General features: G+C 41.1%; 1 protein-coding gene across 1 annotated transcript; it reads right to left on the minus strand.

The window, feature by feature from the left end:
• Position 1: 1 nt before the first annotated feature.
• Positions 2-11,521, minus strand: CCDC125 (coiled-coil domain containing 125; the record flags this gene model as incomplete). Its single annotated transcript, XM_010008416.1, has 12 exons — positions 11,252-11,521; positions 10,402-10,405; positions 9,628-9,686; positions 8,145-8,231; positions 7,182-7,259; positions 6,466-6,551; positions 4,310-4,392; positions 3,402-3,517; positions 2,757-2,864; positions 1,616-1,787; positions 176-303; positions 2-79 (listed from the first exon to the last, which is right to left on the minus strand). Coding segments are annotated over exons 1-12 (1,269 nt in total), but the record flags the coding sequence as incomplete, so codon positions are not given.
• Between the last annotated feature and the right edge of the window lie 204 nt (positions 11,522-11,725).

Consider the following 11,725-nt stretch of genomic DNA (forward strand, 5'->3'; position numbering starts at 1 on the left):
CCTCCTTGCTGTGCAGGGCGCGGGCCAGCATGTAACTCACCTTCCTCTGGTGCGCCAGGGCCTCCTCCTTGTCGCTCACCTGCGGGGTTCAGGTTGGGGAAAACAACCCGTTCGTCACGCGCCTTGCCCTGCCCCGGGGGGGGGCGGCAGGACGGGCAGGCTCAACGTTACTCGCCAGATCGATCAGTAGCTTCAGGATGTCGCGGGGATTGTCCAGCTCTCCCAGCTGTCCGCAGCCCGCGGGGAGCAGCCCGGAGAGCTCCTGGCCCAGGTTCTTCCTGCCCCCGCGCAAACCGACGGGCCCTGAGGGGGAGGAAAAGCACGGCCAGATGTGGAATTGCTTCGGGATTAAAGAAAGGGCGCGTGTGGAGCCGTATTCTGAGTTATCTCCTCTGAAAGGGCCGCTCCTCCCACTGTGCCTGGGGAACAACAGCCCATGGGGTGCAGGGCGCGTCACCCTCGGCACCCCTGAAACGCTAAACGGGACTTTCATCCTACAGACGGGCAAACCGAAAAGGAAATACTTGTTTTCCTGCATGGGAAATACACTCTTTGAGCCTCCTGTGAAACAATAAACCGCGGTAATCTGTTTTCAAACAGCCTGGGGAGGCTTTGACACAGTTCTTTGACACGAGCTGTTTAAAAGTTTCTGAGGTTTCTAAAAAGATTAAAACACATGAAAATTATTTAACGTCTGTATCAGCATATAGAGCTTGGAAACAACGGGGAAACGTGTTAAGATGTATTGCTGGTTTAGCACTGCATCCCGAGGGTGCTTAAAGACCCAGCAAACTTCTCAGGCTGACACCTGCGGGTCAATGGCTGACACAAGTACATCCGCAGGTCTGCTTCTAAATCCTGCTACCGTGACACAAGCACTTAAATACTTTTCTTTTTCCTAATGAAGAAAAGGATAATTAGAATTTTTTTCTCCTTTACAGAGGGCTTTGTAACTCACTTTGTAACACGTTAAGTGGGAGAATAATAATAAATACCAAGGTAGACACTAAAAACTGAGCATTTTCTAAACGAGCAATGCTTTCAAAAACCAGAAAAAAACTCAGTATAGATATTTTTTTGCATTTGTTCCTCCTTCCTTAACTCTTACATAGAGCTTGTGAACAAAGCCCAGCACATCAAATGGCAGATAGCAATGGCCAGGCTAAACTTGCCACACTGAGCTTTTCTGTGCTGTTTTCATAATAAACATTTTCAATATACAGGGTGGTATTGTCACCCTGGTAATGGCTCATTTATTCTTGCATGTTTTTTACTCCTGTAATACAGTTTATGAATGTGCAATTAAAAAAAAAAAAAAGGTTGCATTAAAAGCCTGGTAGTTCCAATGTCCTACAGAAGTGTTTATATATTCCCCTTATCTTCCTCACATGACACAGGCGAAACCTGCAGCAAATCCTTCACCTACGTGACGCTCTATTTAACATATTTACCATTTTGGCATAATTTTGTTCCTTTTTTCTCATCTGTTCAGAAACCCCAGCCAGCATTTAAACCAGAACCACACATTTAACCCGGTAAGAAAAGTCTGCTTGTGCCACTTGTCAGCTAAATCATTTCTAGCCAAGCATTGCAGACACAGAGCGTGCCCAGTTACCATCATCTTTCAGCCGTCTCCAGTTCATGAATTTCGTTTCCTTCTTGATCTTGATCACTTCTGCAAGCCTCAGGGCTTGGTCCTTCCTCTGCATTAGCTGCTGCTCAAATGCAATTCTGAAGGCATCTGCCATTACATAAGCTTCATCTTTACTCTTCTTCAGATTTTCAATCTGGTTTTAATTCAGAGGAAATGTAAAGTGTTATTAAGCAATTTGGAAGCAACAGTGGGTTTAAAATGTGTATTAAGAGACAGACTGAAACCATTAATGCAGAAAACTTTTAACTAAAAATAACCAAGGAAGTAGCAGAAACCAAGCCATGTGCTTTCTTTGCCACGTTTAAGAAATACATTTTGAAATGTGTACTGAGGTCCTTACACTTCCCCTTCTGTCCATCCACACACACCAGCTGCCAGAAATGCCTGCTTATCTCTGCATATGTAGAAGAGCTTAAGGAGGGCATTTGTGTCCCATGCCAGCTGGGCCAGGAGCAAAAGAAGCAGAAGAAAAATACCTATGTCAGGAAATAATGACTCTGGGACAAGAGAGACATGACAGGATCTGTTATCAAAACTGTACATCAGCTAGAACTTCTGCACCAGGACCACGAGGATCGTCACCACATTTGCTGAATCAAATACAAATCAGAAGAAAAATTGGAGAACTATAGGATTTCACTACATTAAAAACCTTTAGATCTTGAAAATTATTTAGTCAGTTAGGGTGTGATGTAAATACAGAGTTTTCAGCAAGATCAGCTTCCTGACCTGGCTGGGTGAGCAGGCTGGCGAGTGCTGATATGAGGGAGAGGTGGAAGGACGGGTGGGGAAGGGTCAGCAGCAGTCCACATTCACACTGTGTATACATTTGCAGAGTGCATAACCTTAGAGGTAAAGAAACTTAGGTGAAAGGTGAAAGAAGGTGAAAGAGAAGGTTTGATTGAGACAACAATCACAAATTTATATCAGCAAATGTTGGGGCATTGCAAGCATTACGAAGAGGCTCCACGATTTCTGAGATGCATTCTTATTTACAAACACACTAGTTTGTGCAAGCTGCAGTGGAGTGTCTCTCTGGCTTTGTGTGGTTTTCAGCACAAGAACCTCTCTGCTTGCTCATGTCTCAGCCAAGAAGCATTACCTCCTGCTTGAGATGAAGAAGTTGCTTTCGAGTCACAGCTGCTGTTTTAGCACAGGGACAGGGTTGCCCCCCAGAAGTATTGCAGGTGCAGGCTCCAAGAACTGCCAGCTTAAAATCCAAAAGAAACCACCAGTTAAATATCTAACTGCATACACAACACAATCCAAGGGATGCTAGATGACTAGCAAAAAATCATCCTGAAACTACAAAGGGAGTGCAAGGGTCAGGGGAAGGAAGCTACAAGAGATCTGGGTGTGATGGCTTCTGTCTCAAATGTAGTTTTCAGCAAGATAACCTAGAGGCAAAAATCATCAGCCTGTGTACCCTTCTCTCTGCAGACCTCATCAGAATTTCTTTATTTGCTCAATAAAGCAAAGCACTAGGTGCAGGACTTAGGATTTCAGGTGTTTGGAAATAACAATAAGCCTGCTTGCCTCTGGAAAATATCCTGATGCTCCATCTGCTCTTTCTTTACAAGGCAGACCTCAAATAAGAAAACTGGTTAACAGGCATGTAAGGATATACTCTGATTGGCTAAAAATGGGTCCCAAGAAACAATTAAATAATCAGTAAGCAAAATGTATTTCTGTATTTTGAATATAAGTCTGAACCAACCATTCTGAAAAACATGCAGGTTGTACTTACTTCAAGACCTGTGAAATCTGTAATGTCACTTTTATTCAAAGACATGTTTTCCTGAACCACCTTCTGCTGTTCCACATCCAGCATTGCAAGAAATTCCAAGCACTGCTGATTCAGGACTATGAAATAAAGCAAGGAAAGAGATTAAAAAGCCTGTTGTGTGTGGGGTTTTTTTGTGTTTTTTTTTTTTAACTACACCCAAGTGAGTAATTTTTGTAGTTTAAGCATAGCTTGGAAACACAATGAGACTCTATGGACATAGAAACTCGGATCCCTTTCTCTTCCATCTGTGTTTTCCTAATGGAAATGTCCCACTGGCAGAGATACCATCTTGTATCTTCCTCTGCATCAGGACAATGGGCTTATCCTCTTTGTGCACTTGTAAGGGCAGAAGCTGCTCTTCTAGAATAGCACAATATTGGGAAAATAATCACCTATGCCAATGATGTTAAAGCTTTTTTGGAAACCAACATAAGGAAAAGGGGCTCGAATCCTCTGACCCTTCCTTCATAACTATAGTCCTACAGAACTGTAAAGCCGTAAAGCCACCAAGTTTGTGCTAGAGGAATCTTTATGTGGGAATGTCACCAGAGAACTGAGGCATGTCCCACCACACCCAGGGTGTTACCATGTCAGTGAGACAATGTAGGTGTACTTCTTACACACATGATCTACTCTTCAAGCTATGCATACCTGACTCTTCCTATAAATTATTGGGTTTTTTTCAGTTTAAGTGACAATGTGAGAAGAAAAACAAATGCAACTTCTCTGCTTAAAAAGGGTTTCTACATATCCACTAGTATCACCTGCCAGTAACAAGACTTATCCAGACAGAGAGTTTCCCTTGTAGCTAAATCCTGAATGATTCCTGAGAAACAGTTTATGAAGAGGAAGAGCTGTTGGTGACTTACTTGCATTTTCAGCTTTAAGAGTTTTAACTTCTTCTGTTCTCAGTTTCAGTGCTTCCTTAAGAGCAGCATTTTCACAATATATCCTGCAGAAGTTAGATAGAGGCATTATCTTCTAAAAAATATAGTGTATTAAAAGGGGAACTCAAAGGAAAAAACCCCAACAAATTAGCCTGTTAAAACATTGTGTTTCTGCAAATAAAAATTAGGATTACTTTCAAGATTAAATTAAAAAAAAAAAGCAGAATTGAAGAGCTGAGTACTCAGTTTGATGAAATATTACCCATGCAGTATAATACAACCAGTGTCCTTGCTGGTAAGGGCTTTTGTAGAAAAAATTGTAAAATTTTTCCATAACAGTCTCTGTACCAATAGTATGTACCAGGCTGTGAGACCCAAATCTGCTAGCCAGGGCTCAATAAGCAACCTGAAACTACTCCTGACTAACTCTCTGAAGAAGCTGTGTGTGTAGCCTTGGTCTGGCCACCTCTGAGCTAAGGAAACAGGCTGTGCCAGGCTGGCTTCTGTGCAGTCCACACTATTCAGGCAGCAGCTGGCTCTGCAGGGAACAAAACCAGGAATCTCTGCAGAGGTTGCTTTGCCACCCAGATAGCAAGGGCTGTTCAAACAGACTCACCTTGCTCTCAAAACCACACCCTAGCACAAACAATTTGAGCATGTCCACGTATGTTCGAGTGAATGTTGGAAGGGAAAAAATGATAAAAATCATTAATGTGTAAGTAGAAAGTACAAACAGCTCCAGAGTTTAGTGAGAGGCAAGTTTGATTACCACATTACCATTAGAAACTCAAAGACATAAGTAATTGTGACCTTTTGAAACACTTGCTAGAAATCTCTCACTTCCCTGAAAGAACAAAATTGTTATTGGGCATGTGACAACATGGCTCTGGTCTCAGTTTTAGAAAATAAACTTCCTGCAGTCTTAATACTGTTTTTAAGAACACCTGTATTTTCAAGCTTGGCAACCTGAAGACATACAAGATATAATGCATATAATGCATTTTTCTGTGAGTTATTTAAGTATTTCCTTCTTGAATAGAATAGTGCCAATCTGAACTACTAGGCAACAGAATTTTTGATGCATCTCTTTGGCTGTCAGTAAATAAAATGTACTGTGACCTAATAGTTTTGTTTAAACAGTAACTCGAATTATTTCACTTGAATAAACAAAGGGAAATACACACTCTTCTCATCCTGCTGTCTCAGGTACCAGAAAACCTTTTTGCAAAGCAGTCCAAGCTCCTGGCTTGCAGTTTTCTGCATCTCCAGCATTTGACAGTTAACACTAGTTCTGTTGCTCCAAACTACCTGGCTACACTTCCAGTCTCCTAAGTCAGGCAAGCCAGAGGGTTTTTCAAGGGGTATCCCTTGACAAGTGTTAACTAAGTTAACAGGCGAACAAGACACCGTTTCTTAATAAAACTGTTCTCACAAGTTAATAGTTTGTTAACTTTTGGCTTACTTTCTGATTCTCAGATTGCAAGTTTTAAAAAACAGTAACTCTGGCAGGTAGACTTCAGCTATATCATTTCTACATCTAAGTAAGTGAGCCTGCTGGTCACATTTTCCAAGGTCTGTTGTTGCATTATTAGTTTAGTGCCTCTGGCATCTTCTGCTTGCCTAACCACACCTGCTCTCAGTCCAGAATAACTCTTATTTAAACAAAGAACCAGTTGATCAGCTTGTCTCAAAAGCACTCCATTTTACCTGTACATAGGCTGATACCTATAATGCAAGAAAATAAAGCAATGATTAACCAGCAAATGCTATTTCCACATGCATGCAAATACCATTATTTTCTATGCCTCATTTATGTTTAAAGTAAATAGGGACAGTCTGGCTCCAGCTGGCTCATGTAATAATGTAACAGGATGAAAATGAACACTCAGCCTAGCAAGGCTAGCCTACATACACACTAAGGAATTGAGACTTACTAATTTTACTAGTTTCAGTTGAAAAATACGAATGAGAATAGCATGAATATTAAATACAACTTCCCAAATTTGGAAGGAAATCAGGAAAACACACAAAAAAACCCAGAAAACCTGGTGGAGAAAACTTGAAGCCCAAGAAAGGTGACATAGAGCATTCCATGCAATTAAAAAAAGCCCCCAAAATACACAGTGTAGGTTAAATACCTGTCATATTTTTCTGTCCACGTGTCTTCTATGTTTTTAAATCTATCCTGATCAAATTCAATTTCCCATTGCAAAAGATTTATTTCCTGTGGAGACAAAACAAAGCAGCAGCAGTTCATGGAAAGTCTCCCAATGAAAGGAAGAGGAGGAAGTGCTGGTGCTGCCTTTTGCACTACCAGACATGATCTTGGTGACCAATGATGATGACAATCTATGATAATGTTAAAAGTGCATTTGGTGCCAGATACCAGAAAGTTTCTGCATCACTGATCTATGGATTTCAGACCATGTTGCATGAACTAATGCCTGTAGTGTCTTATGACAAAAGCAAACTCACGGTGTAACATTTTGCTGTCCCCTTACAGCTCTGTGAGAAGTCCACAGAAGTTGGGAAATTCCAGCTTAATAACTCAGAAACAGTGCAACTCACTATGAATGACAGTGAAACTCACAACGAAGGCCAACTGAAAGCACAGAAAGAACTCCAGGAACTTTCAAATATCATTTGTGCACACTATAGCATCAAATTGTTTATATCAAAGGAGTGATCCATGAACGCCTTCCCTTTCTACTAAAAGGAATAAGAACACTTTCCAAAACAACCTGAAAGTAATGGCAGCTTTGTACTGATTTAAATAAACAGCCTGAAAACCCTTTACAAACAGCAATGGACTTCTATGTTTTTGCACAGGTGTGAAGGAAACAGGCACCCTTACCTTTTCCAAGGTTCTCTTTTCTTCCTCAGTTTTTTGGAGCATTGCTTTCGTATGACTAGTGGCTTTATTAAATACTGCCTGAAAAAAACAAAAGCACAACTCTTTCAAATGCTGTAATTAAGTCTACTTAGTTTGGCTTTAGCCAAATTTTCAGTTTTGCATCAACAGAAGTACATATACGTAGTTAAACTTGAGGATGCAGAATTACAAACACTAACAACTTGCTTGTTAAGTCCCAGTGGGTTCTAATTTCAAGTCACTAAACAGCTATGTTGCATAGCAAACTGGTGTTTCAATCTCAATATCTTTTCTATTAAAAAATGTAGCATCATTTAAAGTAAGATCAAATCTTCTTCAGGGCTTGTCCACAAAATCAGGTCTAAAAAAACTTGATTACAACATATTTATACTTTGATCCAGTTGTAACTTAATACAAATGTCCCAGGGTAGGAACTGCAGAACTGTAAAAGGGTTATGCAAGTAAGGCAACAGGAATTGATTTCAACATAATTCATTGTGATACTGAATAAAACTGTTAAAAACTGGAAACAACAGACTAATGTGTAATGCAAACTGCCTTCTAAGGCAAAGATGAAAACTGAAAATACCTGTGCTTTGCAGCAAAACTACAAGCACTGGCAAAATCTAAAATGTAAAGGCCTGGAAACAAGGTTTTATTATTTAATGTAAAATAAATAAATCCTCAGGCATCCTCAAAGGTAAAATTATGGTAATTTGCTGCAACAGTAAAGTCTCCTAAAGTAACTGCAATGGTTTCATGTAGAAAAAGTAGTAAATTGTAGAAGCCAAGTCTGTAGACACCTGCAGGCTCAATGCCTTAAATTACAGCCCTGGGGAAGGACTTAAAAGTTTCAGGGATTTGGATGAGGAATGGAAGGCAGATTTCTTCCATGTTCTTTCCTTTACCACCAGGTAACTCAAAGATTTCAGAACAAATCCTACCATGCTCTGCAGAATTCGAAGGGCTTCATCTTTTCCTTCAAGCTGTCTTTGAGATGCTTCAAGCTCAACTTTCAAAATTTCAACTGCCTGAAGCAAAAGAAAACAGGTGCACTGAGTGAAAGACAAAGCTAATCCTGTTAAAACTCAACTGTAATAGCAATGGGAATCTGCTATCTTCAGAAAATAATCCTTTTCCTGTTTCTACCCTATATGATTATTTTCTCACTAATAGCTTGCTTGTGATGCAGCTTGCACAGGTTAGCACAAAATCATTAAATAACTTTGAATTATTAATTTTTCTGTTCTCTTTTAGTGCATTTGGAACATAAACCACTAAATAATGCAGTTCTGCCTTGCTGAAGAAGTTGTATACACCAACACAGGTCTGGAGCTTTAAAATAAGTAATCAAAACAGAATATAGGCTGCACCTAAAAAATAAACTGTATATATTACAAATATATACTAAAGAAATTATTAATATGATGTACTATATTATACAAAGCATCCATAGCCTATAGCACAGGTCGCATGTTACAGCTGTTAGATCAAAGCCAGTACTTGTCCAGGACAGAACAACAAGGACAAAACCAACTCCTGCTCCAAGTCCTGATGCCAATCATGTCTCAATGGAACATTCCCACCTTCAGAAGGCAGAAGTTTTTCCACTTCCAAGAGCTAAAAGAAAATGTACTAAGTATGCTTATCTTTCTTTAACCACTATGTAGGTGTCAGTCAATTGTTCACTTGCAGTCACACCAAACTTTTTTCATAGCTTTTCCAGTTCTATTACTTAGCTTTAGGTACTGAAACTGTACCTGGAACAGTGACCCTTTCACAGACTGGGCTATTTGGAAATAAATAGGACTCCCTGACATTGTAACTTGCTGCTCACTGAAGCTCCATCTGCTACAATAGCTGGAAAATGAGCTACTGTGGGCTTTCCTGAGAACACAGAGCAGATTAAGTGTGTATTTTTAGAGCTGTGATCAACCTGCACTTTCTGCCTGGACTGATGCAAATGCATCAATACATTTAACCATGGTGAAATTAAAAGGTAGGAGCTAACTACCTTTCAGCAAAACCACCGATTTAAACCCTAATGACTATTCTGTTCACACTGTAGGTTTTCAGGCCCAAAGCTTAATTAAAAAAAAAAATTCAAAAAATCCTACTAGAAAAGGATTACAACCCTTTATTATTCTCTACATGTTTACAAATACTTCTAACCCACCCCCCAAAATAATATAATAGTAGTAATAATAATAATAATAATAATCCAGAGTATAAACTGCATCTCACACTGTGATGTCCTGGCATAAAATTTAATGAAGCTTTCAACTGACACTCTAATTTAAAGAACCTGGATCCGTCCAAGATTCTGAATATGCCAAGATCTTTAGCTACACTAAAATTTCATTACTCTTTGCTACATTAGAAGGAAATGTAGGTTTGAAGAGCAGAAGACTTGGCCCAGTTACTGACCTCTAGAGCTTCCTGTAGTTGTTGCTTTAGTTCTTCATTTGACACTTCAGTATTAGATTCTGTGGGATTGACAGAAGATACTAAACAATGAGGCATTATAATATTTACAAAAGAGAACATAATTTGCTTTACCTTGAAAATTGGTAACATGCAGAAGTGAATTTTCATCTTTGTGGGTTTTTCAGTTCTGGAGCTCATAAACAGACTTAAGAAGTATTTAAAGACTAAGCTCAAACACATTATTTCACAGTGAATGAAATGGGGAAAAAAAAGAGCAGTATAAAGAGACCTACAATAAGGAAAATTATTTCAGAATTTCCTTAAAAACTAAACAAACAAACAAAAAAAACCCACACCAAAATTGCCAGCCTGATGCAAAAAAACCCATTAATTTTTAGATCAGGTTCAAATTGTGTAACTTTGCAACAACCCAACTCAACACAACAGTAGCCAACACTCTTTTAGAAGCAGGAGCAATTTTCAGGAGATGGGGTAGGATGGTGGAGTATTCCACGAGATCCAAAGTTCCTCTAAACAAGCAGTTACTACTGGTTTTTCTCCAACTGAGCATTGCAGAGGTATGTCAAGATGCAACCTCCCACTAAAGGTTCATGTGGGCTTCACTTGTGCTTTCATGGACATGAGTGAGTGAAAAGACCCGGATGTAAGACAAGCATCATATTAAGACCTGAAGAAGGACAGTGAAGCCAGTAAGAATTATGCTGGTTCTGTAACATCTTCCCACTGAAGATGCTGAAACCAATAAATAATAACTACACTGCTCAGTTTACTGCAGGCTGTGGAGAGGAGAGTGGGGACTTTTTCTAAGGCGGAGACAAAAGCAAGTTATATGGAAATACTTGTCAAAATACTAAAAATGGCTAAACATTTAAGGGAAAGCAGCTGAAGTATAATGAACAGCACTGCCTTCTTTTTTATTACTATTTACAGCAGTGCTGTCTTCACAAGAAACCTGAGAACAGAGGTAGGCAGGTTCCAGAAACAACTTACCTCAAAATTATGCCAAATCACAAATTTCAACTAAACAGCAGGCAAGAATTGGAACATTTAGCCATCAGCTTTGGATACAATCACTGGGAAGACACACACTTCACCAAACCTAAGCCATTCCATTCCATGTATGTATTTAGAGAAAAACCATGCTGGGACCCTCCCCCCCCAGGATGCTTTTTTGGTAAATGTCACTTTCACATGCAAAAGTAAACGCTTAAAAAATGGTAATTTTACACTGGAAAGGCCTACAGCCTCCTTCCCTGAAAAGCAATCCTGCTGTTAAATGTTCTGGGGGGGGAGATGTGAGCGCAGAGACCCCTCTGGTGCCTCCACGGGCAGCACGGAGCATCTCTCTCCTCCTGCCACCCTCACCGGCGTCACAGGCTGCACCAACCGACCTGCCAGGCACCAGCACTTCCTGGGATCCTTCAGGGGATTCCCAGCGTTGTGGCAAACAGCTGGAATTTAACCCGGCACCCGGGTAAAGCAGCTCAACTGCTCGGTTTTGCAAATGATTATGATAATAATAAATATATAGATGTGTGTATATATACACACACAGAGGTATAAAAATGAAAATTGCTGATTGTGGCAGGGCAGAGGCAGGTGCTGAGTTGCTCTTACCAGAGCTGCTGTCCGGGGCGGGACCAGCGCGGGGCTGTTTGCGGGACCGCGCCGGGGCGGGACGCGCCGCAGCAGCATCAGCCCCGTCCCCTCTCCTGGCTGCCAACACACAACCGCAAACCTTCCCGGATCCCTTCCTACGCCGAAACGAAGACGAGTTCTGTAAATGTTCCTCTGCATAAACACCTCCGGGTCTCCTCCCCAGCCCGTTCCCCAGGTCTCCGCATGTCATGTCATCCTCTTCGGCTTCCTGCATCTCTTCCTCCCGTGCTGCGGTTCGTTTGGCTTTCCCTGAGCCCGGGCACCTCCCTGGCTGGAGCCGTGAGGGGCTTCTCCCCCCGGGGCAACAGGTGCTGGGGCTGGGAAAACAGAAACGCCGTCCCTGAAGCGGCAGAACGAGGTGAAGCGGGAACCGGGAAGCGGCGGGGGGGGGGGGCGGCGGGGGGGAGCGGGGGCGCGG

The sequence above is a fragment of the Chaetura pelagica genome, unplaced genomic scaffold (assembly GCF_000747805.2).
Source record: "Chaetura pelagica isolate M959 unplaced genomic scaffold, ChaPel_1.0 scaffold191, whole genome shotgun sequence".
Lineage (NCBI taxonomy): Eukaryota > Metazoa > Chordata > Aves > Apodiformes > Apodidae > Chaetura > Chaetura pelagica.